The sequence below is a fragment of the Chionomys nivalis genome, chromosome 13, assembly GCF_950005125.1.
Source record: "Chionomys nivalis chromosome 13, mChiNiv1.1, whole genome shotgun sequence".
NCBI lineage: Eukaryota > Metazoa > Chordata > Mammalia > Rodentia > Cricetidae > Chionomys > Chionomys nivalis.
The window spans coordinates 69532333-69559579 of NC_080098.1; the positions used below are offsets into that span (position 1 = coordinate 69532333).

The 27247-nt window shown below is 47.8% G+C and overlaps 1 protein-coding gene across 1 annotated transcript; it reads left to right on the plus strand.

The window, feature by feature from the left end:
• The first annotated feature begins 11872 nt into the window (after positions 1-11872).
• Positions 11873-24382, plus strand: Txndc15 (thioredoxin domain containing 15). The gene is made up of 5 exons (XM_057787644.1): positions 11873-12043; positions 15989-16470; positions 19826-19989; positions 22663-22793; positions 23794-24382. The coding sequence occupies exons 1-5, from the start codon at positions 11977-11979 to the stop codon at positions 23988-23990; spliced, it is 1041 nt and encodes a 346-aa protein (XP_057643627.1). The 5' UTR covers positions 11873-11976; the 3' UTR covers positions 23991-24382.
• The last annotated feature ends 2865 nt before the right edge of the window (positions 24383-27247 follow it).

The window sequence follows — 27247 nt, forward strand, 5'->3', positions numbered from 1 at the left end:
CGGCCCAGTGAGAGCAGCTGTTGTTCCTGCCAGAGACCAGCGCCTCTTCGTCCACGCTCACGGGAAGTCTGGGCCAGTCCTGGCTGTCCTGGAGCTTACTCGTAGATCAGGGTGACCTTGAACTCACAGAGATCCACCTGCCTCTGCCTCCTCAGTGCTGGGATTAAAGGCTTGTGAACCACCACCTGGCTGTTGTTGCATTTTTATTTATTGTGATTGGGTGTGTGTATGTGCGCGTGCGTGCGTGCAAGGTCAGAGGACAACTTGTGGAATTGATTCCGCTGGGTGGTTTCTGGAGATGGCACTCAGGTGGTCAGGCCTGGCGGCGTTTTTTCTGTGAGCCATCTCACCAGCCTTGTTTTATACATGTTGGTCCTGCAGTCTTGCAAAGTTCATATAGTGCCTCTTGAATTGGTTTTTGTTTGTGTGTTTTTATTCCTAAGGACTTCCCTTAATTGTTTTGCTAACACATATTAATTACACATATTTAGAATGTATTTCGGAGCCTGGCGGTGGTGGTGCACGTGCCTTTAATCCCAGCATTCAGGAGGCAGAGGCAGGCGGATCTCTTGTGAGTTCAAGGTTAGCCTGGTCTACAGTGCAAGTTCCAGGAAAGGCTCCAAAGCTACACAGAGAAACCCTGTCTCGAAAAACCTGGTAAATAAATAAAAATTTTAAAAATGTATTTTGGTTATGCTCAGTCTTTGTTGGCCCCCTGCTCCAATCCCCTTTCTTCTCTGAAGCAGCTCCCCCCTCTATTATGTCTGGCTTTGGTTATCCAAGAGTTTCAGTGACGTTGCTTGTGAGCATGGCCACCATTGGTACACTGCTAAAGAAATGTCTTTTTCCCCCAGCAACCACTGGATGTCTTAGTCCTCAGGGCGGAGCCAGGCTTCATGAGCCCTTTCCCTACAGGACGTGTAAGCGGCCCAGTCTCATGCAGGTAGCTGCAGTTGCTTCAGCTCAAGTGCAGTGGCAATGTCATGCTTGGCACAGTGTCCCACACTCCACCCCATCCGCTGGCTTACCTTCTCTCTGCCCCCTTCCGCTGTGTTCCTTGGCCCTTAGAGGGGGTGACAGACATGTTCTTATCTTAGGGTCTCTTTCTGTGATGAAACGCCATAGTCAAAAGTCATTTGAGGAGGAAAGGATTCATGTGGTTTACAGTGATCATCAAAGGCAGGCAGGGCTGGAACATGGAGACAGCTGCTGCGGAAGCCCTGGAAAATGCTCACTGGCCTGCTCCTCGTGGCCTGTCTTGCTCAGCCTGCTTGCTTATAGAATGGAGGATCAGCAGCCCAGGTGCGGGCCAGGCTGGGCCCTTCCCCATCCATCACTAATTAAGAAAATGCCCAGCAGACTTGCCTTCTGGAGACATCTTCTAAACTGAGGTGCATTGACATGGAAACTAGCCAGGATGGTTCGATTTGTGACCGAACGTCTGTCCTTTTTTTTTTTTTTTTGAGACAGGGTTTCTCTATGGCTTTGGAGCCTGTCCTGGAACTAGCTCTTGTAGACCAGGCTGGCCTCGAACTCACAGAGATCTGCCTGCCTCTGCCTCCTGAGTGCTAGGATTAAAGGCATGCACCACGCCACCATTGCCTGGCTTAAATGTCTGTCTTAATCACTTTCTGTTGCTCTGATAGAATGTCCTGACAATCAAGCCAGGGAAGAAAGGGTTTGTCTTACAGTTCAGAGGGGATATTAGTTCACTGTGGTAGGGACAGCGCAGATGCAGGCCATCCTGACAGTTGGGAAGGGGAGTGAGCAGGAAGTGGGACCAGGCTGTAGAACCTCAAAGCCTACCTCCTAAGTGTTGTATAACCTAGGAACTCGTGCTGTCTCCTAGGACCAAGTGTTCAAACATGAGCACATGGAGGATATTTATATTCAGATCACAACAGCATCCAGAGTGACTTACTTTCCTAACTTCCACCGTTATGAATCTCTGCAGTTGCTGCTGCCAGCTGTAGAGCAGCCTCTGACCAAAGCTGACAGCAACACTAATTATGGCCATAAACATAATTATTTAAAAGGAAATTTGACAGGCACAACACGTCCATTTAGCAAAACAGTAGTAGCTTTGCCACTAGGTCCTATGACCTCCCCTGCCACAGGCTTCTGAACAGTTGTATGGTACCAGGTATGAATTCCCTCCAGTGGAGCAAGCCTCAAATCTAACCAGAAAGCAGCTGGTCACCCCCATAACAGACTTGGCATCATTGCGGTCTTGGGACCACCTTACCTGGCTAGTCACAGTATAGGGTGCAGGGCCTACAGCTGAAGTAGCCTGCTGATGACAGTTCTCCCCAAGCAGGGGTATAGCATCTTCAACACCGCAAGCTAGGCTACAGGGAGAACCTCCAGTTCAGTGCCAACCTGATTTCCCCATGTTCTGCCACCAGAACTTGTGTCTTCTGCAATGACATCTTTCCATCTAGTTCTGGTTGGCAGCCAACAACGGGCAACTGCTTGTCTTGTTTGGGGGGCTTCAGGTTCCTCCCTGATCAACAGCTCACAGGGAAGGAGTTCACCCTCCTTCACTGGGAATTCCCAAAGATTTTCATATAAGTGTTCCTTGATTTAAATGAGGTAGCTTTAAAGGTCAATACATTGTAAGCAGAAAAGTCGCTGAACAGGCCTAATCTATCAAATGTACCGACACACCGCGCTTGCTGGGATGAGTTGGTTCTTTACCTTGATAATCAAATCAATGGGAGGGTCAGTGGGATTACTGAAGAGGTAAGGCGCTGGCTCCATGACCCTGACAGTCTGAGGCACTAGATGTCATTCTGTTGAGATTATTCATTGCTAGGTTCAAGTGCTCCAGCTTTGCCTTGTAGAAGCCATTCAGGTTCCTTAGTCATTTAAAAAAAATGTTTATTATTATTATAAGTGTATGATGCATTTGTGTGGGCATGCGCATTTCAGGGTACAAGTGTTGTAGTCAGAGAACAACTTTGTGGAGTTGCTTCTCTCTTTACGTGAATTTTGAGATTAAGCTCAGGTAATCATGATTGTACGATGAGTATTTTACCTGATGTCAGCCCTTCCTTGGCCATTTTGACTTTGGATATCTTCCTTGTGTCTTGGTATGACTTAAGAAATAAAAGGTTGCCAGGCGGTGATGACACACACCTTTATTCCCAACACTTAGGAGGCAAAGGCAGACAGATCTCTGAGTTTGAGGCCAGCCTGGTCTACAGAGCAAGATCCAGGATGGCTAGGGCTACACAGAGAAACCCTGTCTCCAAAAACAAACAAACAAAAGAAGAAAAAGAAAAGATCTTTGAGATAGCAAGAAAATTTAGACAATAAATAAAATGTTTTAAAAGGACCTTAACAGTGACATAATTTTTTGTTTTTTCTAGAATGATCTCACATTCACCATGTAGCAGAAGGTGAGCTTGAACTCACGGTGCCACTGCCACAGCTCCCAAGTCCTGGGATTATGGGTATATGTCTTAGTGCTGGGCCAACAAAATCATATTTACAATTTTATTCTTAAATACAACAAGTTAAAGAAAGGTAGGTTAGATGGCTGCAGATGTAATTTGGTTGAGTGCTGGCTTAGTATAGTCCAAGGCCTAGGGTGGATCCCCAGCACTGCATAAAACTAGGGGTACTGATTCATACTGGTTCGTGCCTGCACCCCCTGCAATCCTGCACTTTGTTGGGTTAGGCAGGAGGATCAGAAATTCAGGATCATCCTCCCCTATATACATCCGAGTATTAGACCAGTCAGCGATACATATGACTCTTGACTGCTTTTGTTTGTTTTGTTTTGAGACAGGGTTTCTCTGGGCTGCCCTAGCTGTCCTAGAACTCTCCTTGTAGACCAGGCTGGACTTGAATTCAGAGATCCGCCTGCCTCTGCCTCCCAGTGCTGATATCAAAGGTGTGGGCCACCATGCCCAGCTAAGACTCAAAAAAGGAAAGCAGATACCCTCAAGGGCTCCCGTTTGAAGTGATGCATTTGTTCTAAGAGGCATTTCTAGTTCAAATCAGATTCCAGGATGTCTCTTTATAGATATTAGAGTTGGGAATTAACAAGCCTCAAGCAGGTAAATGCAGGGATAGTTCAGTAGTCTGGTATTCCACTTGGTTTGGACTATGTGCCCTCTCTTCCAGTAAGGCACTTGACAACCTGGGACCCTTACCTGCGAATGTCACACACATCCTCTCTTAGCCATGCGTCCAGCCACCTGTTAGCATACTAGGATCCTTGCCGGCGCTGAGATGCATGCACATCCCACCCTGAACAATGGAATAAATTCCTCCTCCCCTTAACGACTATCACATTTGGATTCTATTCAGTTTTACTTAGCTTTATGTCCCATTAAGCGAGCAGGAATTCTAATCCTACCTGAACTGTCTTGGGTTGTATTTATAATAAAGCAAACTGTCCTCTGTAGCGAGCTGCGTGAAGCCACACCGGATGGCAATGTAGAGAGCTGCGTGGAGTCGCACATGATGGTGCTGGCTCCCGCCCTCTGCAATCCCGAAAGCGAGTGCTCTCTGTGATTATCAACTAGGCCTGACCTATGCTATTATCATGCAATGACTGTCAGCTGCTTGCATATGTGTGGACCTATGGGCAGTGCCCACCTGGCAATCTGAGGTTGGCGGCCCAGGCCTATTTAAGGGCTGGGAGAGGTGAAAAAGGAGAGAGGAAAAGAGTGAGAGAGGAAAAGAGAGAGAGAGAGAGAGAGAGAGAGAGAGAGAGAGAGAGAGAGAGAGAGAAATTTTACAATTGTCAAAAGGTCCTGAAATAAAACTGCAGTGAGAAGAGCTCCGGTGGTCGCGTCATCCTTGCTGGACGAGGGGGGCCGTGACAGGTGGTGGCCCGTACGGGGACAAGACAAGTGGTGCCGCGTATGGGGATCCTCCAAACCTCTCTCCGTGGAGCCCAGAACTTGCTGCAGTCAGGGGGTGCACCAGATAATCCTCAGGTAAAGACTGGGGATCCGCGAAAACGGGTTTTCCACTCTCGCCGGTAGAAAGAGTGGGGGTAATGAGAGCCACGACCAAAGTGGACGGTTTAAAGTAAAACTAAAAGGAAGAATGGGATTTTAGAATGGGCGCTTCAACATCACACTTGATTTTTCTGGCTCTTAACGAGCTGTTAAGGAGCACATTGGAAAGGTTTTTGACTGAATGTGACACAATTGTTCCTTGGTTTGCCATCTCTGGCAATCTTAATGTGTCATCCTGGGACAAGCTTGGTAGAGATCTGAATTTTGCTGCAGAACAAGGTACGCTAAGGAAGGGAGTTAGATTCCTGTGGTTTGAATTACCGAGACCTCCTGAGTTTGCAGTGGAGAGTGAGCAGCCGCGGCTCCAAGGCCAAGGAGCTCCAGGCGGCTCCAAGACCAAGCGGAGCTGAGGGTCTGCAAACCTGCAAACCCCAGGACCTGCCTTGAGGACCAACAAGGCCAGAAAGCTAGGTCACTCCCAGCGTGTGCCTCAGGGCATAGAAGCGCAGCACAACCAGGGCTGTTCTGCGCGGCCACACCTCCACCTTCCAGCTCGGTAGGGAGGTAGAGTCTCCGCCTCTCCCCAGTCGCTGCCGTGACCTGCGTCCAAGTGAGGCTGAAAATGGCAGTGAGAATGCAGCGTCCCCGCTCAGCAGGAAGTAGCCAGACAGATTGACAACGTCCAAATTCCCTATAATTTAAGCGGGGTCCCTTCAGAGCAGCAAGCCTGCTTTCCTGAGTTCCGCTCCACTCCGTGCACCAGTCTGGACCCAGAACGAATGCAGCTGGGGCAGAAAGACAGCTGGGGCAGAGCTGGAGCAGAGTTTTGCTAGGTGGCTGTGGTGGAAGGCACATTGCCTCAGCAGTCGGTGCCTAGCCTGGCGGATGCCACAGCAGTGCTAAGAGTATCAGCAAAGCAACAAGTGCTGGAGCTGAGACAAGCTGGAGCAGAGACGCCACAGGGCTGCCCGAGAACGCAGCGTAGCTGCAGGGCCAGGAAAAGGCAATGGCAGTTTTAGGCTCTGCACGCTGCTGAAGAGTCTGCAACAGAGCGAATTTAAATCAAGAGACTGCCCTATTGTAAGAGCAGGTACCTGTGTGTACTGTTTTAGCCAAAGGGTTGGTAGAATACCATAGCCCAAATGGGAGGTTGGGTCTAATGGTGATTAGGAACCCTACTGCTGGCAATCTCAACACCTGTTGTCATGGGCATTTATCTTTAAATCCTGTGTAAGATCAGACAACTCATGAGAATACAGCATATGGTCATTTAGCAGAAGCAGGATCAGCTGAGCTGCTAGGGAAGCCAAAGAGGTGCACGAGGGAGAAGGTGTCTTCCATGCACTCAGCTGACAAGAATGAATGTGCCATGGGGGTATGGCAGCTGGGGTATGTTGAGAGGCAAGTCCATACCCTAGTCTGTCAGACATTTCTATCCATCCAGGGCTGTGTGTGACCAGCATTCAGTATGAAAGATTAACCCATGCAGCTAATCTGTCTAAAGAATTGTCTAGATATCTTTTAGGTAATTGGTCTGGTGAATTCAAAAACAACTGGAAAAGCTGCGGATGACGATTGCGACTGCAGATTCCACACGCATGGATACCAGCCTGGCAGAAGGACTATCCTCCTGGATCACTCCATGGATCATCTGAAGGAGTGGGTGGGAGTAGGAGCCCTAACAGGCTTAATGGTGCTTGCCTCCCTGGTATGCCTGTGGTGCGTCTGTCACATAAGGGTTTCACAGCATCGCAATGCAGTTATGATCATTCAGGCCTTCACGGCCATTGAAGCAGGACAGTCTCCCCAAGTTTGGCTATCTATCTTAAAAGAGATGTAAGCGAGCACAGGATGCGAGGCTTGTGCACTGCACTTGAGGTAAGCATACATCAACCTCAAGAAGAGCAAGTCTGATTGCATGTGGGTTGGTGTCTAACTCCCACCTCTGTAAAAGGACACCGGACAGGTCTAGTGTTCTCTGGGTGGATGACACCTGGACAGACACTAGTACATGTTCCATTTTTAACAGAGATCAGACCTCTACTCTTGCCTGTAGCTTTACAAAACAAAAAGGGGGAACTGTAGCGAGCTGCGTGAAGCCACACCTGATGGCAATGTAGAGAGCTGCGTGGAGTCGCACATGATGGTGCTGGCTCCCGCCCTCTGCAATCCCGAAAGCGAGTGCTCGCTGTGATTATCAACTAGGCCTGACTTATGCTATTATCATGCAATGACTGTCAGCTGCTTGCATATGTGTGGACCTATGGGCAGTGCCCACCTGGCAATCTGAGGTTGGCGGCCCAGGCCTATTTAAGGGCTGGGAGAGGAGAAAAAGGAGAGAGGAAAAGAGTGAGAGAGGAAAAGAGAGAGAGAGAGAAATTTTACAATTGTCAAAAGGTCCTGAAATAAAACTGCAGTGAGAAGAGCTCCGGTGGTCGCGTCATCCTTGCTGGACGAGGGGGTCCGCGACAGTCCTCAAAGTTGATTTCCAGAGAATCCCCTATTGCCATCTCCCCCCTTCCCCCCCAGACAGGGTGTCTCTGTGTAGCTGTCCTGGAACTCGCTCTGTAGACCAGGCTGGCCTCGAACTCACAGAGATCCACCTGCCTCTTCTGGGATTAAATCCCAAGTGCCACCATCCCCTATTGACATCTTAGCCTGTGCATCATTGGGCATGCTTATGATTAAAGTCAGGTGTGGTGTGGGAAGGGACATACACAGTAGAGAAATAGTTATAGAATAACCTATCCATCAACAAAGAAAAGTACCATGAGAAACCATAATGCTTAGGGACCAGCTGTTTCCTCCTTTCGGCTCCGTAAAAAAGAAGCCCCAGGTAGTACTCTTTCTAATCTGTACTATTATTTTCCTTTGAATAAAGTAATTTTGCTGCTTTGTAATCTATACCTTTCATTCTTTTTTTATGGTTTATTTAACTTTATTTTATGTGCATTGGTGTGAAGGTGTCAGATCCCCTGGAACCGAATCTTCAGACAGTTGTGAGCTGCCATGTGGGTGCTGGGAATTGAACTCGGGTCCTCGGGAAAAACAGTCAGTTCTCTTAACCGCTGAGCCACCTCTCCAGCCCTAGACCTTTCATTCTTAAGATGCCAAGACCCTGGGAACCCCATCACTAGCAACAAGCCTACTCCTTTTGTTTTCCGATTACAGCCCTGTACCTCTTATTGGAAGAAGTAGGTCGCTGAGGGCTGGGCTTTGAGAGTTTATGCTTCGCCTCATTTCCCAGTTTGATCAGTGCTTCTTGTCTGTGCTTGAAGATGTGACATCCCAGCTTCCTATGCTGCTGCTGCTGCTGCTATGGACTTCCCTCAGGACCCATAAACCACAATGAACTCTTCCTTCTGTAAGCTTTTGACCATGATATTTTGTTACAGAAGTAACTGGTACACACTTTTAAGAAGTGCTGCTTTGTTTTTCATTTGTTGAGACAAATGCACTGTGTATCCCACCTTGAACCTGAGCTGCTTCTGCCTCTGAGCTGGAATTTACAGGCATGGGGACTTACCCTGGTGTGGCCGCCTTCTCTGCAGAGGAAACAGCTTGTCTGCCCTGGCTCTTTCTGATAACAGGAGGGGGTACTCACCTTACCTTCTCACATTTATCCTCCCCTAGACTTAATCTTAGAGATGATCTCCTCTGGTAATTTTAAACCCCTCCCTATAGGCTCCTCACTCATTAGCGTATAAATTAAGCCAGTATTTATTTTGTAGCAGGATCTTCAACTGATGTCAAATTCCCAGTCTTAAATGATCCCTCTACTGCTCTGTCCTGTTTGCTTTCCAATGAAGTAGGGGACGTGTGGGAGACAGCAAGATTGTGCTAAATGAGTGTAGATAAGCTCTGAAACTTGAGCCTTTTGGTTCATCTGATCTTTGTTGCAGATTCCCCTGAACACACTTGAGAACTTAACCATGGTAAAAGCATGGCTGTAAGACTTATCCCTGGGGTCAGATTAGTGATGCATTTGTCTGACCTAATATTCTATCGGATGGGCAAAAGGAGAGACTTTAGTTGTACTAGAATTGCAGGATCCAGATAGCAATAGCTACTAGTTTGAAGTGCTTACATGAACCAGGCTCTGTGCTCATCACTTTTACATGGCCACAGGATACTAAGTATTTCACCACACCCTGTGCTAGTGGCTTTTACATAGGCACAAGATACTATGTATTTCACCCCCATTTTACGGATGAAATAACTTTCAAGAAAATGTTACGTTGTGGAATATTATTTTACGGTGTGTTACATTTGCTTTTGTTTATGTTGCATTTGTTTAACTCTGTGAAGATGTGATTCTTGGCCTGTCTAAAACACCTGATGGTCTAATAAAGAGCTGAACAGCCAATAGTGAGGCAGGAGCAAGGATAGGCAGGGCTGGCAGGCAGAGAATAAATAGGAAGAGAACTCTAAGACCGAAAGGAGTATGATAGACAAGGGGAAGAGTATGTCAGGGGTCAGTCACAGAGTAAGAATAAAAGTAAGATATACAGAAGTAAGAAAAGGGAAAAGCCCAGAGGGAAAAGGTAGCTGGGATATAGTAAGAAAAGCTGGCTAGAAACAAGCTGAGCTAAGACTGGGCATTCATAAGGAAGAATAAGACTCTGTGTGATTTATTTGGGAGCTGGGTAGCCGATCCCTCAAAAGAGCCAAGAGCAAAGAGTAAAAAACAACTAACAATACTACATAGACCTAGAATTCACTATGTAAGCCAGTTTGGCTTCTGAAACTCACAACCATTTGCCTGTCTCTGCCTTCAGAGGGATTAGAGGAAGACACCACCATGCCCAGCCTCTTTTTTATAAAATTTTTATTTTGTATGAATGTTTTGCCTGCGTGTATGTATGCTTACCACAAGTGTGCCTGATGTCTGAGAAGGCCATAAGAGGGCATCAGATCCCCTGAAACTGGAGTTACAACCAGTTGTGAACTACCTGATGTGGGTGCTGGGAATTGAAGACGGATCCTCTGCACGAGTGGAAAGTGTGCTTAACCTCTGAACCATCTCTCCAGCCCCAATATAATTCTTTTTATTTTCCTGTGTGTGTGTGTTTATGGGGAGGCTTATTGTTACTTATAAATGCCTGGTCTTAACTTGGTTTGTTTCTTGCCTGCTTTTCCTAAATTATCTTGTCTACTGTTTGCTTCTGGGCTTATACTTTTCTCTGTTTCTGTATTTCTTTTCCTTCCTTCTTATTTTGTGTCTGCCTGGGAGACCAGCCCCCTCTTTTCTTGATCCTTGATCTTCTCCCAGATTTCTCCTTCTATTTATTTGCTGCCTGCCAGCACGCCTATCCTTTCTCCTGCCTTGCTATTGGCCATTCAGCTCTTTATTAAACCAATCAGGTATTTTAGACAGGGAAAGTAACACAGCCTCACAGAATTAAACAAATGCAACATAAAAGAATGCAACACATCTTTGTATCATTAAAAACAAATGTTCCACAGCATAAAGAAATTATCGCATCTTAATATTCCACACCATAGTGAGACCCTATCTCAAAAAAAGTTACATAAAGTACTGATTTAATATTATTGTATGACCAGGTGGTGGTGGTACTCCAGAGGCAAAGGAAGGTGGATGTCTGTGAGTTTGAGGTCAGCCTGGTCTTCAGAGTCAGTTCTAGGACAGTCAAGATTACAAAAACCTGTCTCAAAAAAACAAAATATTTATATTTCATGTTTATGGGTGTTTTTCTGCATATTTGCATGTGTACACATGCACACGCGTGTATGTATGTATCATGTTAGTGTATGGTACTGATGGAAGCCAGAGGCAGCACTGCATTTCTGGAATTGGAGTTATAGATGGTTGTGAGCTGCCATGTGAGTGCTGGGAATCAAACCCTGGTCCTGTGCTCTTAACAAGTGAGTCATTCCTCCAGGTTCTGGCTCTGCAATTTAATGCCTGAGATTTGTAGCTCACAAGTCTTCAGAGGCTTATTGCTTTGGGCTTTGAGTGACAGTAGCCAGCACCAGCTAAGTATTACAGCTTCTTGACTCAGAGTGCCAAGACTTTTGGCTTGTAACCTTTGGCTTTCTGCAAGAGCACATGTGCTTTTTACCTCAAAACCATTTTCCCCTCTCCTTTCCCCCCCTCCTCTCATTTTTGAGACAGGGTATCACTCTGTAGCCTAGGATGGTTTGAATGTAGCCTTGACTGGCTTGGAACCCACAGTAATTCTCCTGCCTCACAGGTTTCCTAGTGCTGGGATTTTAGGCATGAACCACCACACCTGGCTAGGTCTTGGTTCTGAAGATGCTTCTAAAGAGGCCTTCCACCGTCCTTGAGTTCAAAGGACTCAGCATGCTAAAGTGTCATATTCTTAGTATTAACTTCTGAGACCCAGTGTTAAACCAACTAATCAATTAAACCGTACTTTGCCAGATGTTGGTAGATTATAGGATGCTCAGTTACAATATATATATATTGTAATATATGTATGTGTGTATAGATACATATACACATATATATTGTATATATACATATATATATTGTGAAAACTTAGCAGTTATATGAAATTCAAACTTAACTAGATTTGCTAGCATCACATGGTGAAGTAATCAAGAAAATCTGTGACTTCCCAAGGTTCTGCCCCTCCGCCATTGTGTACCGACAAGCTTTTGAGACTTTATTTCTTGAATTGAAGGGTATTAACTCTGCAGGCAGGTGCAGTATGTGCTGCAAGCAGCCAGGAGATGGCCTGGGAGGCCTGCTGAAGCCCTGCTCTGATCTCAAAAATACCCATGCCAAAGCGTCTTCCGGTACAGGTCGCCAGCGACTGGCCGGAGGCCGACCGCCCGACTCCAAGATGGCGTCTGCAGAGACCGCCAGGAGTCGAGATGGCGACCCGCAGCCGCGCCTGCGCTCTCAAGTCTCCTCCTCCCCACAGCCCGGCTGGGGTTGGGGGCGCGCCTACCGTTGCTGTGCGCCGGTTGGTCTTCCACCGCGGTGGCTGTCGCCGCGGCTGTGTCGCGCGCCATGCGTCTCCTCTGCTGGTGGCAAGTACTGCTGTGGGTGCTGGGCCTTCCGGCCCGCAGCCTGGAAGGTGAGTGCGGGCCCGGCCGGGGAAGGCGGCTGCGTGGGGGCGACGCGTTGCTCCTCTCTCTCCCGGCGGCGGGGCGGGGCGGGGCGGCGCGGGGCGGCGCGGGGCGGCGGGCGCTGGAGGCCCAGCCGGCCTGAGCGGAGGGAGTGTTTGGCGCTGGCCGAGGCATACCCTGATTGTTGCTGTGGCCGTTAGAATCCCAGAGCTCTGCGTGATGCCTGCGTCATGGTGTCAGTCCCGGTCAGTCCTGCCACCGGCGCCGGGAGACAGCTTCTCACTTGCTGGATGATATGCCGAGGCTCACAGGGGATAAGCAATTTGCCTGTTCGCACTTCCTGGTAAAGACCAGAGCCTGAAGTCTCTCTGATTTCACAGTCCATGCTGGAGTCTATCCTGCTGGACCGCCTTTCGAAGATGGCCACTCTTGCTCAGTAGGTATCTGCATGAAAGAAAGACCAGAAAACCAACAGCAGATTCCTGGGGCCCGTGCGTATAGGGACCCCTTAAGTGAGGAAGGGAGCCACTCCGTGGGTCTAGAGTGGGAAGCGGAGAGAGGCCTTAGTTCATGGCTCTTTTATCCACCCCATTAAAATCCATTTCTTTAGAATTTATTTATTATGTATACAGTGTTCTGCCTGCAGGCCAGAAGAGGGCACCAGATCTCTTTACAGATGGTTGTGAGCCACTGTGTGGTTGCTGGCACTTGAACTCAGGACCTCTGGAAGAGCAGCTGGTGATCTTAACCGCTGAGCCATCTCTCCAGCCCCCTAAAATCCATTTAACAGAAAAAGATTTTTCCTTTCCTGGGGATGCCCTGCAGGGAGGCTGTGCTGAGCTCAGAGAAAGGGGATTTATTTGGTGTTTTTGAGACAGAATTTCATGTGACCCTGGTTGGCTTTGCAGTCCCAGTTCTCCAGCCTTCACTTCCGCACCAAGCATTTTCTGTTGCCGTCGTTTGTTCTGAGACAGCCCTGACTGGCCCCAATTTGGTGATCCTGCTGCTTGCCCAGTGCTGATTACAGACCTCATCGCCCCCACTTACGGATGCCTCACCTGAAACTGAGCCTCGGAACCAGTAAATCCCGGGTTCACGTTATACAGCCAGGGTTGAGGGTCAGGGTGTAAGCCATATCTGCCAGATCTCACAGCCAGGAGTTGCTGTTTTCATTTCATTTACTCACTGGCCTTAAAAATGAGGAAGGTGTATGGATAATGGGCTCTCTTGACTTTGGAAGGCACTGGAACAAGGGATAAAGGGGCGAGAGTGTTCCTTCTCCTGGCTTGCTTCCCCGGGCTTATTTGTCCCTCACCAGAAAGCAGCAACGCTGGGAATGCCGGGAAACGGCTCTCTTTGGCCCCTGCCAGCTGTCCCAAGGCTCTAGACAGCATCTCTGCAGCAGCCATGAGATATGTGAGTGGTCCCGGCTTTCCCTTTGCCGTCCTGATCTTGGCGTTCTTTAATGTTTAAAGCCAGGTATGGCAGCTGAGGCCTGTGATCCCAGCACTGCATAGGTGTAGGCAGAGTCAGGAGTTCAAAGCCAGCCTCTGCTATACAAGACCCTGTAACAAATAAGCAAAAGAAACAAAACAATATTACTTTTAGTTGCTCTACTTCTATGCACACATTGATAGTCCCTCGCTACTTTCTCAGGTTTTCCAGGGTTGGTAGTCACTGTGAGCTCATTGCAAAATGCAGGCTACATTCATACATTCATGTAGACCCTGAGGATAGCCCCAACTGACTAGGGCATTGGTCATGCAGCTAGGATCTAGAACATCCTAAATGGATAAAGGAACCATCTCAGCCAGTTCCTTCTCAGAGTGACTGAAAATACAAAGCCGGTTCCCCCGGCAGATACTACTGACGGATTGGCACTTGGGGCTAGCGGTGCTGCTCAGGTGCCTAGGATTGCGGGTTAGCATCTGCTCTTGGGACCCAAAATTCTATGGTAGTCTTTACTAGGCGGTCAGATAGCAGACTGTTATTTTGTTATTTCTTTGTTTGAACAATGTAACCCATCCTAGTTTGAAGTTAGAGAAATCCCCCTGCCTCAGATTCCCCATTACCAGCATTACCAGTACAATTTACCACATCCAGCCCATTTTCAGTCTTCCCATGCATTGTATGCCGTATACTACCAGCTTTGGTGTGCAGGGAAACACATCATATGCCGTGTACTGATCGATGGCACCGGTGTGCAGGGAAGGATTAGACGAAGTAGAGAGCCTGCCTTCCTATCTGCAGGGCAAGACAGGCATCAAATGAATACAAATTATTGAATGAATTATAAGGGTGGAAAATACATCAAGGAAAGCCCAGGACATGATTGGGTGCCATCTGGAGATTTCTTGCCCTGGTCTAGAGGTCTTTGTAGAAGCGAAGTTTAGTGCCTCCATTCGAAGGATACTGGGTTCATGTGGAGGTAAAGAGGTGAGGTAGAGGGCTTTCTTAGCCGAGAAACCACCCTCAGGAATAGTCCATGGCAGGTTGGGGACCAGACACTATAGAGTATAAATCACGCCGGTCAGGGGAAGTCACTGAAAGTGTGTATATTGGGGAGAAGCAAGAACAGGATTCTAGTTCCCCTTGGACCGCCACAAGGAGCAGCTTTACGGAGCAGCTCTGGGAGAGGGAGGTCGGTACAGCAGTTGTGCAGCGGGAGCTGGCTGTAGCCTGGTCTGGGCAGTGTTAGAGGAGTGGGGACAGTGGATGGAGTCCAGTTGTGGCATTCTACATCTCTTCGAACTGTAAGCACCCCCGGCTACCGTCACTGTGACATTCATGTCCTAGGACTGAGGACATCTCTCCGCTACCCTCACAGTAGTCCTGTGTGTTTCCCTGCATTGGTGACATTTCTCATTGGTTACGGAAGCATGCTGGGGATTGCCTTTAGGAAGCTGAGGTTCACTGCCCCCTTAGCCCCAGCCTGTCCTGCCTTTCCTCGTTAGGCTTCCTTGCACAGATGGCAGAGAGTCTCCTGAGAGAGGCTGAGTGGTGGGAAGGCCCCGACTCTGGGTGCTGCTCCCTGGGAGAATGGGCCCAGTGCCCCCATTGTTGTTTTATTTCCCGAGCAATTTACTTGAAACTAGTGATACAATAATTGTCATTTGATGGATGGCTCAAGCTACGATCAGTTTGTCAAGTTAAAGAAGAAATTCTCCCTCCTCTATTTTGATGGGGTCTCACTGTAATAGCCTGGCTGGCCTGGAACTCACAGATCTGCTTGCCTCTGCCTCCCAAGTGCTGGGTTTAGAGATGTGGGCTCCTGTAACATGAATTCTAATCTGTCTTCACAATAGAAACCCAGAGTCAGATATTAGGGGTGAAAGCTGAAAGAGCCACTAGTTCCTATCTCTGAGACATCCTCGGACCAAACGGGGCATCCTGTCTCTGCAAGTCCCCAGACTGGATTCTCTGAGCTCCTGTCTCCTCCCACCTTATATTCCCCTCTCTGCCCAGCCATATCACTCCTGTCTCCACCTCCCTAGTGCTGGGATCAAAGGTGTGAGTTCTGTCTCTCAAGTGCTGGGATTAAAGGTGTGTGCCACCGCTGCCCAGCCTCTATGGCTAACTAGCGGGGCTTAGCTCTGATCTTCAGCAAGCTTTATTTGTTATAGCACAAACAAAGTATCATCACAGGCCACCATCATTATTTTCTTAGTGTCTCTGTTATCTTTTCCTAGCTGGTGGTCTTCACTGGTTTTTTTTTTATTTCTTTGTTTATTTTTTAATTGTATTTCATGTGGCAAATCACGGATTTCTAGTGTTCTGTGTTTATCTTTTTACTTGGCATCTGTCAGTACAGCACTCCTTATTATGGTCTCCATAACTGGAGAAGGTAGGTGACTCTCTGATAGAAAAATGGAAACCTTTTCTCCTTTTCGAAGATAAGTCTTTGGGGTTTGTTGGCTTTGGAGTCAGATATGACAATATGCTGCCTTCTTTAGTTGCAGAAGAGAGTGGCCATGTGTGGCGGGAAGAGCAGCCTGACCCCGGTCTCCAGGTTGGGGCCCTCTATCTGCATGAAGAAGAGGTCACGCAGGGCCATCAGGGCCAGGGGAAGGTGGCAGAGCCTGCTGATCCCTCTCTGGGACCGGGTCCTCGTGGAGATTCCGTGGTAGTGCTGTCGGTGATTCCGGGTGCGGCCGAGGACCAACGGAGTGCGGAGGCCCCAGATGGCACCTGCAGCGTGCTGGGTGAGGACGACCCGCGCTGCAGCCAAGAGAGCCTCTTCGCGCTGCACGGTGCAGGCGGCTTCCCAGAGCGAGAAGAGGACTACTACCCCGAGCCTGGAGTGGCGGAAGCTGAGCCCGTAGCCACCGAGGATGCCAACAGCACTGACAGCCTCAAGTCTCCCAAGGTGAACTGCGAGGAGAGGAATGTGACCGGGCTAGAAAATTTCACCCTGAAGATTTTAAACATGTCCCAGGTAGGAAGCCTGCGTTAATGATGTCTGTCTGTCTGCCTCTCTGTCATTCCTTTGTCTCTTCAAACTCATCTTATGATTTAATACTCTAGCACTCATGATCCAATACTCTAGTACTTATGATTTAATGCCCTGGTACTTGATTCAACACTCCATATTTATGATTTAATGCTCTGGTACTTGATTCGACAATCTATATTATTATGATTTAACACTCTAGTATTCATCAGCTTTCAGATGAACGTTCCCCAGGCTGGTCTCCAACACCTGGACTCAGGTAGCTGTGACCAGAGGGCACTGCCACCTGTAGCACGAATAATAAAAACCCAGACACAGATATTGGGGTTCAACCTGAAGCTTATAAAAGCAAAACAGCCAGCCACTGGGTCTTACCTCTACCTCAAACCTAAATAGCGATCCTGCCTCCATGAATCCTCAGAATGAGACTGAGCTGAGACCTGTTTCCTCCTGTTTTATATTCCTCTCTAGGGCTGGGATTAAAGGTGTGCACCACCACCGCCCAGCCTGTGTGGCTGCTTTGCACTGACCTTCAGGCAAGCTTTATTTATTAAAACACAATGAATAGCCCACTCTAACCACCCTCAGTTTTGTCTCTGTCCACTGTAAGTGAGGGTGGCGTTGAGTGACTTGCTCTCAGGGCGCGTATAGGGAAAAGATGAAATGTCACTACCGCCCGTTATGCAACACTGGACATGGTGCTGCAGGCCTGGAATCCCGGTTCTGGGAAGGCCGAGGCCTGCAGCCAGCTCCCGCTCTTTGTTTGACAGGTCTCAGCAGAGACAGGTGTTTTGGCAGGTATCCTAGGTTGATCCCGAATTTGCTATATAGCAAAGCATGACCTATGACCTTAAACTTTGGTTCTCTTGCTCCCACCTCTGGGTGCTGGGCCACAGGGCTGGACCACCACACTTAATTTTATGAGCTGTTGGGGATTGAACCCACAGCTTTGTCCATGTAGCTCTTGTAGCTGAGCTGTCTCCCAACCTGCTGTCTTTTTTTTTTTTTTCAAGACAGGGTTTCCCTGAGTAACAGTCCTAGCTGTCCTGGAACTAGCTCTTGTAGACCAGGCTGGCCTCGAACTCACAGGGATTCACCTTCCTCTGCCTCCCAAGTGCTGGGATTAAAGGCGTGCGCCACCACTGCCCGGATTCCAGCCTGATGCTCTTAAAAAGAAAAAAGTTTTTTAAAAATTAATGCACTAAATGTGCACTGGTGTTTTGCCTGTATATTCTCTGTGTGAGGGTGTTGGATCCCCTGGAACTGGAGTTACAGACAGTTCTGAGCTACAGTGTTGGTGCTATTAATTGAACCTGGGTCTTCTAGAAGAGCAGCCCTCTTGACCACTGAGCCATCTCTCCAGCCCCAAAAAGATGTTTTTTAGGTGATCAAAAGCTAGTCATTCTTTTGATAATCTTACTTCCAAGTCTTGTCAAAACATTCTACTGACAGGGGCTTGGGGTCATAATGACATTTTTCTTTTCCTAGAGTTGAGTGATAGACACCTGCCTAGCATGTGTAAGGCCCTGTGTTCAATCCCCAGCACCACCAAAAAATAAATGACTTAAAAAAAATCTGAATGAGGGGCTAGAGAAGTGGCTCAGCAATGAAGAACATTCTGCTCTTCCAGAGGATTGTACTGAATGGCTCACCGTCACATGGAACTCTGTCTCCAGGGGATCCACTGCCCTCTTGTGGCCTCCTTGAGCAACTGCACTCAGGTATACACATCCACACTCAGATCTACACACATGATTAAAACAAAATAAAAAAAATCTTTTGTAAGAAAAGAAAATCTGAACTTGAAGCATGATTAATAAGAACTCAGAGATAGAAATTGGGTTCAACCTGAATACCCGAAAAGCAAAACAGCCAGCTGCTGACTCTTACCTTGACCTAGGTTCAAAATGGTGATCCTGCCTCCAGGAATCTCAGAATGAGACTGAGACTGAGCGCTGTCTCCTCCCATTTTATAATCCTCTCTAGTTCTGGGATTAAAGGCATGCACCAGCCGGTTTCTATGGCAAACTAGTGTGGCTACTGGGATTAAAGGTGTGTTACCACTTCCTGGTCCGTAAGGCTGACCTGTGGAGCTGTTTTACTCTGTGATCTTCAGGCACACTTTATTTATTAAAATATAAATGAAATACAACTACATGAACTACTAAAGCTACAGCTGGATATTTCTGCTGGCAGTTGTGTTACAGTGAGAAGTTCTCTTCCTCAAAAGAATGTGAGTCTACTGTTTGTTCTGTGGTGAGTGAGACCGTCATACCAAACCCAGCCACGTTTCCAGATACTTAGATAAACGATGATTCCCCAAGGGTATTCTGGAATAATGGCTGACAGTCACTGTAGATGGTCAAGAAGCCAGAAGGGCAGGATGCAATCAGCCTGCTCACACGGGAGAAGCAAACTCTAGCTCCGGGAGCCATGAGAGCTCAGTGTCATAGAGGACATGGTATGTTTAATTCATGAGGCTTCTCCGGGGACCGCGGCCAGCTGGCTCTCACTCCCTCCAGAGTGTCTCCTAAACACTGTTCTCAGGCCATGCAGGACTGGTTTGCTGTGTCGCACATATGACCAAGCCAATCTGGGTTGGGCTCACAACTGCCTGTAATCCCAGCTCCAGGCAACCTGTCACCTTCTTCTGGCTCCGTGGATATCCGTGCACATACACATATAATGCATACAAACAAATAAAAATAACATAAATCTTTTTTGTTTTGTTTTGTTTTTTTGAGACAAGGTTTCTTTGTGTACCCCTGGCTGTCCCAGAACTCACTCTATACCACACTGGCCTAGAACTCATAGAGATCCACCTGCTTCTGCCTCCCAGGTGCTGGAATTAAAGCTGGGCACCACAGTGCCTGGCAAAATCTTAAAAGATCCAAACCATAGCATAGTTTGTGTTATACAATTCTGTGGGCTGGGCCATGGTCTGTGTGTGCTGTGAGGACTTAGTACTTGAGTTGACCAGTTAAAGAAACACTAAAGTGGCTTCAGGAGAGGGCAGAGATAAGTGTGCCCTGGCCCTCATAGTGCTTTTCTGTCGATTCATGTGTTCTTTGGCTCCAAATCCCGACAGTGGTTAAGGTGTTCAGTCTCCCTCATCTCCGCCCACCCACTTGCTGCTCATTCGCTGGAGGCAGCTGGGAGTCCTTCTTGGGTAGCCTTTCATAAGCATACACGTATGACTTTTGTGGGGGGTTGCTTTGTTTTTCTGACAGGGTCCCTCTATGTATCCCTGACTGTCCTTTAACCTAAAGACTTCTTTCCTTGCCTAGGCCACACATACACATTTAATGCTGATTTCTAACTATTGTCTCTTTCTCTACAGGACCTTATGGATTTTCTAAACCCAAATGGTAGTGACTGTACGCTGGTCCTCTTCTATACCCCGTGGTGCCGGTTTTCTGCTAGCCTGGCCCCTCATTTTAATTCTCTGCCTCGGGCATTTCCAACTCTTGCCTTTTTGGCATTGGATGCATCTCAGCACAGCAGGTATCTTTGGTGGGGTTGTGGCTTATCCTGTCAGCTGATGGCTGTAGTCATATAATGCCTTTGTTGGTTAAACTTCAAATATGGGCTAGGCAGTGGTGGCGCACACCTTTAATCCCAGCAGTTGGGAGGCAGAGGCAGGTGGAAATCAGTGAGTTTGAGGCGAGCCTGGTTTACAGAGTGAGTTCCAGGACAGCCAGGACTGCGACACAGAGAAGGCTACAGTAGGGAAGTCAACAGGCCTTTGTAAAGGATGGAAGAGAAAGGCAAGTGTGGAGGCTGCTGGTTGCCAGGCTCCTCTGAGCGCTGCTGGTGCCGGGTTCCAGGAGTCCCTAATGAAATAGTTCTGTTGTGTGTGTGTGGGGTTATAAGAATGGCAGGGACATGGCTAGAGGACCAGATTAAATTGGCACAGGTGGTATCACATAGGGGTCTCTGTACAGTAGCCTACAGTGTGGGCCCAGCCCTGTGCTGTGCTGGGTCTGGGCATGTTTTTTTTTTTTTTTTTTTTTTTTTGGTTTTTCGAGACAGGGTTTCTCTGTGGTTTTGGAGCCTGTCCTGGAACTAGCTCTTGTAGACCAGGCTGGTCTCGAACTCACAGAGATCCGCCTGCCTCTGCCTCCCAAGTGCTGGGATTAAAGGCGTGCGCCACCACCGCCCGGCTCTGGGCATGTTTTTGTTTTTTTAATTGTCGACTTCTTTTTAAAGTGCTTTTATTTATTTATTTAACGTATGTATATGGGTGTTTTGACTGCATATATGGCTGTGCACTGCATGCCCATGGAGGCTGGAAGAGGCTGCTGGATACCCTGGGACTGGAGTTACATGAGCCAATATATGGGTGCAAAGAATCAAACTCAGGTCCTCTGAAAGAGCAACCTGTGCTCTTAACCATTGAGCCATCTCTATTTCCCTTTTTTAATCTTAAAAATTTTATCATTTATCTGTCTTTGTGCATGTGCTCATGTGTATGAGTGCCTGAAGAAACTAGGAAAGGGTGTCAGGTCCCCGAGAGAGAGTTAGGGGAGGTGAGCACTGGACATGGGGTGTCAGGTCTCCGAGAGAGAGTTAGGGGAGGTGAGCACTGAACGTGGGGTGTCAGGTCCCCGAGAGAGAGAGTTTCATTTCTTTTACATTTATTTATTGATTTAGTGTGTGTATGTGTTTTGACTGTTTATGAAGAAATAAGTTGTCCCTCAAATTAATAATTATCATATTTAAAAGACTTATTTTGTTTTTTAATTTATGGTATGCTAGGGTGCGTTAGAGGAACAGGACTAATAGACGGAATCTGTATTATTAACAGGGATCTGTTAGAGTGGCTTACAGGCTGTGGCCCAGCTACTCCAGCAAGGACTGTCTCCAGTAGTTCTTCAGTCCACGAGGCTGGACGTCCCAGCTGGTCTCCAGTCTACACTGGAATCCCTAAGAAGTAGGCACTAAAGCCAGCGAAGGAACACCTCTTGGGCAGGATGGAAGAACTTGCCAGCTAGGGTGAGGGCAAGCGGGCAAAAGGCTAAAACTTCTTTCGTGTTCTTTTATGTAGGCTGTCACCAGAAGGTTTGGCCAGATTTAGGGTGTGTCTTCTTAACTCAAATTATACATATTTAGGGTGGGTCTTCTTACTTTAAATGACCCAATCAGGAAAATCCCTCACAGGTGTGTCCAGCTGCTTGGGTCTTAGTCGATTCCAGATGTGGTCAAGTTGACAACCACGATCAGCCATCACACATGGTATGTGAGTGTCTGCGTGTGTGTGGAGGCAGGAGAGTGTCGGGTCCCTGGAGCTGAGGTTACGGGCAGTTGTGAGCTGACGCATACAGGTCACTGCGCCATCTCGTCAGCCCTAACTTAGCCACCCGTCTAGCTGCTCCAGGATAGTGTCTGCCAGGCCTGGCCTAAGGATAGTGACACTGGTCAGGCTCTGACGCATGCCAGACTCCGGCCCTTAGGCCTGGCACCTTCCTTGCACTCCCTCCCGAAGGCTGTTGGTGACGGCCTCGCTGCCTTCCTTTGCCTGAGTGTGGAGGACCCTCATTTTCATTACAGCGGCTGGAGCTTGTGTTTGATTCTTCTGCCAGTGTCTGAAGCACCAGAGTTACATGCCAGCATCAACTGTTCAGTCACGGCAGAAGCCGAGGCTTGCTTAGTGAGGTTCAATAATTTCCCCAAGGTCAGAGCGAGTTCTGTCCTCTAACCATGGCCAGAACCTGGACTTGTCTGTGTGAAGGCGAATCAAGCCTGCAGGCTGGTTCTTCCGAGTTCTCCCTTCCTAGATGTCAGCCTCCTGGCGTGTAGGTTGAGTCATGGATTCCTTTGTACCAATTTGCCAAAGAATTGCTTACTATGCTGATCTTTTTTGAGGGAGGGATGGGCATTATGAAGTTTGATTTTTTTTTTCTGTCAAGAAAATTGACACACTTTGTTTTATCCACAAATTAGAATTTTCTGGTCTGAGTTGTTTTGACATTTGGAATTTAAATAGTGGAACCACTGGGTCATGGCTAGAGCCATGTGCTAATAGCAATTGAGTTGGATAGCAGAGTAGGAACGCCCGAACCCTGACCCTTGAGGAAGTGGTGAGGAGCAGACCAAAAGTCAAGAGTCCGACATAGGCAAGCCATGTGAGGAAGCATGTTTGGGGCTCTCTGACCCGCTGCCCTCTTTCTCCTGCAGTCTTTCCACCAGATTTGGCACTGTGGCTGTTCCTAACATTTTGTTATTCCAAGGAGCTAAACCCATGGCAAGGTTTAATCACACAGACAGAACTCTGGAAACGCTGAAAATCTTCATCTTCAATCAGACAGGTATGCAGGCATAATATAATTAATATTCTGAGGGGGAGGAAAGACACGATCTCACTGTGGAGCCCTGGCTGGCCTGGAACTCGCTCTGCAGAACAGGCTGGCCTCGAACTCACAGAGATCCGCCTGCCCCTGCCTCCCGAGTGCTGGGATTAAAGGCGTGCACCACTGTTGTGTGTTCCATTTATTAATCCATTTGCAGATGTTGTTTGAATTCTTAGTGTTTGCCAAAGCTTATGGCCCTATGGTTTATTTCTTGTAAAATGTTGATTGTGGTGAGCTGAAGAAACCTTCCCCTGGAAAACGTCCCTTTTCAAAGACTTACAGCCTTGGCCATGAGCGTCCGCTTCTCTCTGAGGCGTACTTCTTGGAAACGAGTGCAGGTTAGAACGCACCTCAGTGCACATTCTGCTCAGTTTTCTTCTAACATGAGAGAGCAGAGATCCTCGTTAGCTCAGAGGTGAGAGGCTGCAAGGTCGCTGGGAATCTGGAGCCTTGTGCTGGATCCCTCATTGATGTGGGGAAAGAAAGCCATTGTGTGTAGTGCTTGTAGATAAATTCTAGGTGCCCGCCATCTTTAGTGATCACTGACCCAGTGGCGGGTAATTGTTCAAGCGATTCTTTCAGTAACTTATTTAAAGGCATCTTGACTTTAACATAAATCAACCCATGGGAACATTTGTGAGTGGTCTTACTTGTTGAGCTTTGGTCTTAAGAGAACGAAAGTCTACTCTACCAGGACGTTGGCTAGGAAAGCTTTGAGGAGCCACAGAATCTCTGGAGGTTTAGCTTTGAACTGCTGGACAGATGCCTGACCCTTTGATGTGCTGGGAAGAAAGGCAAGTGACAAATCGCCCTGGCACGCAGGTGAAATCCGTCCAAGATACGCTCGCTGTGCTGTTTGCTTTAGGGTCGCTTGTCATTTTGCATGCCATGCATTGTGCTGTAGACAAGCCTTAGATGTGTTTTCTCTCTAATTTGAAACAATTGATTTCTCTTTCAGGTATAGAAGCCAAGAAAAATGTGGTGGTAACCCAAGCTGACCGAATGGGCCCTCTCCCCAGCACGTTGATAAAGACCGTGGATTGGCTGCTTGTGTTTTCCTTATTCTTTTTAATTAGTTTTATTATGTATGCTACCATCCGGACTGAGAGCATTCGGTGGCTGATTCCAGGACAAGAGCAGGAGCACGCAGAATAGAGACACTAAAGGGAAGAGGAGGTGCCCGGCGGGACTGATGTTCCAGTCGGATTCAGGAATCAGGTTCTTGTTGAACTACGAGGGCTGGAAGGATTGCGTGTGGGCATGCTCGTACTGTGAGAATCGCAGGTGCAGAAGCGCTCGCTAGAATCAGCTGTTCTTGATTTTAATACTTGAATATGACGAATTCCTCTTCCAGTGTCGTTAAGCAGGAAAGTGTATGAGAAAAGTACCAGAAGGGGTGTGGGCCTCTCAGCAGCACCTGTGAGAAGTAAAAAGTCACGTGCCCATTGTTCTGCGATCTCTGCTTTTTCTGAAGGAATTCCAAGTGGTTTCACTTGTTTCTAGGAATGGCAGATGTTGGGGGAAAAATAAACATTCTAATTAAAACCTGTTAATTCTGTGCTGGAGCATAAAATTCAGTCAGTTTTATAACAGCTGTGCATTGTTTGAGCCTTAAAACTCTGAGCACTGAGCTGGGTGATAGTGGGCATGCCCTTGGTCCCTGCGCTAGGGAGGCAGAGGCAGGTGAATCTCTTGAGTTTAAGGCTAGCCTGGTCTACTGAGTGAGATCCAGGATGGCCATGGCTACAGAGAGACTGGATTGAAAACCCAAAACAAACAAACCTGAACCCTGAGCTGGGTTGAGATCCAAAGGAAGTATGAAACACCGTTCCTGTCTGAAGATGAGTCTGGTCTAGTTGAGGACACATTTAGAAAAGAGACAACATGGGCTGCTGAGATGGCTTAGCACATAAAGACGCTTGCCACCAAGTGTGAAGACTCTTGTGTGAGTTCAGTTCCTGTGTCCGCATGGCGGGAGGAGAGAACTGACTTCTAAAAGATGTCTTCTGACCATGTGCACACAGGCTTAGAAAAGTGCATATTTTATAGAGACAACATATAATTTATACAAGCCTCTTTTTAAAATTATTATTATTATTATTGGTTTTTAGAGACGGTTTCTCTGTGTTGCCCTAGCTGTCCTGGAACTCGCTCTGCAGATCCTCCCGCCTCTGTGCTTTGCATTTTTTGAGACAGGGTCTCATGCAGCCTTGACTGGCCTGGAGCTTGCATTGTAGACAAAGCTGGCCTTGGATTCATGGAGATCCTCCTGCCTCTGCCTCCCAAGTGCTGGAATTAAAGGCCTGTGCACCATGCCTGGCTTGATAAATTACTCTTATACTAATTTAGACATCAGTGCGTATGAAATATTCTTCATCCTGCCCTGGCCCCAGTGACCTTTGGATGTGTTTACCTCTGGTCTTTCTCCAGTGTGTTGCTGTGACAACAGAATCCAGCACTGTGTCAGGACCTTTTGCCGTGATAAGCCAACCCAAAGTGACATATGGAAGAAAGGGTGTTTTTTTTTTTGGCTTATGGTTCCAGAGAGAGTCGGGAATGTTGGGGAGGCAGAGAATATGGAGGTGAGAGATTGCCTTTTTAGCTGCAAGCAGCAAGTGGAGAGAGTGGACTGGAAGTGGGGCAAGGCCACAGACTCCCAAAGCCTCTCCCCAGTGACACATCCTCCAGCCAGGCTCACCCTCTGGAGCTTCCATAACCCCTCAGACAGCACTGCCAACTGGAGACCAAGTGTCCAGATACCCTGGCCGGGTGTGTGGGGGTGTCGCTCATTCAGATCACAACAAGCAACTTCAATCTTTGTTATTTTTTGAGACAGCCTTCTGTGTGAGCTAGACTGGCCTCAAAGTCTCCAGCTGCCTCAGCCCTGGGTGCCTCTCTAGCTCCTGGCGTGTGCTACCACACACATCTGGCGTATCACCTTTGTTTATTTTGCTTATCAAATGATTACTAGCTCACTGTTGCGAACACCGTGAGACCTTTCCCTTTGTATTTAGTGTGTATATGCTCAGGCACATGCGTCATGGCTCATAGGATGAGGTCAGAGGACAAGTTGTGGGAGTCAGTTCTCTCCCTCCACGATGTGGGTCCCAGGGATTGAGTTCAGGTGGCCAAGCTTTGGTGGCAAGCGTTTTTACCTGCTGAGTCATCTCTCTGGCTCCCAGGAGTTTTCTCGACCTCAGGTGTAGAATAGGCTTTGAAGTAAATTTAACATACTTGTCTATTAATCAGGATATTATCATAGTATTCTCATTTCCTTTGGAGTATCTTCTGGAATGAGAATTAGTCTTCTAAAAATGAGATTTTAGGCCAGGCACGTGGTGCACACCTTTAATCCCAGTACTTGGGAGGCAGAGGCAAGTGGATCTCTATGATTTTGAGGCCACCCTGGTCTACAGAGTGAGTTCCAGGACAGCCAGGGCTACACAGAAAAACTCTGTCTCAGAATACAAACCAAAAAGAAACATATCCTTTTAAAATAAAAAATTCTTTTATTGTTTTGTTTTTTGAAGCCAGTGCGTCTAGAAGAGCAGCCAGTGAATGTCCTGAACTGCTGTCCCCAGCCCCAAAGTGACCGTGTCTTAGTCCGTGTCCATTGCTGTGAAGAGACACCATGACCACGGCAGTTCTTATAAAGGAGAGCATTTAAAGTGGGGTGCCTTACAGTTCAGAGGTTTGGTGCATTATCATCATGGCAGGAAGCATGGCAGCTCACAGGCAGACCTGGACAAGGGGACGTGGGGCTGGAGAGTTGGCTCCATTTGAAGCCCCAAAGCATACCTCCAGTGACACACTTCTGTCATCAGACTTTCCTCTGGTCTGCCAACATGGAGACTTGTTCCTTACGAAAGCTTGGCCTTTGGCTTAGGCTGTCTCAACTAGCTTTTATTTAATCTGTGTTCTGCCACATGGCATCACCTCTCTTCCATCCTGCAACTCCTGTCTCCTCTCCATGTGTGGCTGGTGACTCTGCTTTTCTTCTCTGTCCTCTCTGTCCCCGGAGTCCTCTCTGTGCCCAGAAGTCCCATGTAACCTCTTTCCAGGTATTGGCTGTTCAGCGTTTCTACCAATCACAGCAGTACATTTTCACACAGTGGAAAAATAGCCCACAACACACTCCTCCAGCCCGGTGGTGGTGGCGCACGCCTTTAATCCCAGCACTTGGGAGGCAGAGGCAGGCGGATCTCTGTGAGTTCGAGACCAGCCTGGTCTACCAGAGCTAGTTCCAGGACAGGCTCCAAAACCACAGAGAAACCCTGTCTCGAAAAACCAAAAAAAAAAAAAAAAAAACACACACACACTCCTCCAACGAGGCCACACCCACTGCAACAAGCTCCCCCTCCCCATGTCCTAATAGAGCGACTTCCTGGTTACCAAGCATTCAAATCTTGAGC

Excerpts from the sequence above, each read along its gene's own strand:
- Txndc15 (XM_057787644.1), top strand. The coding sequence starts at position 11,977 with ATGCGTCTCCTCTGCTGGTGGCAAGTACTGCTGTGGGTGCTGGGCCTT. Across the intron at positions 16,471-19,825 it reads AGATTTTAAACATGTCCCAG|GACCTTATGGATTTTCTAAA; the intron begins GTAGGAAGCCTG and ends CTTTCTCTACAG. Across the intron at positions 22,794-23,793 it reads CTTCATCTTCAATCAGACAG|GTATAGAAGCCAAGAAAAAT; the intron begins GTATGCAGGCAT and ends TTTCTCTTTCAG.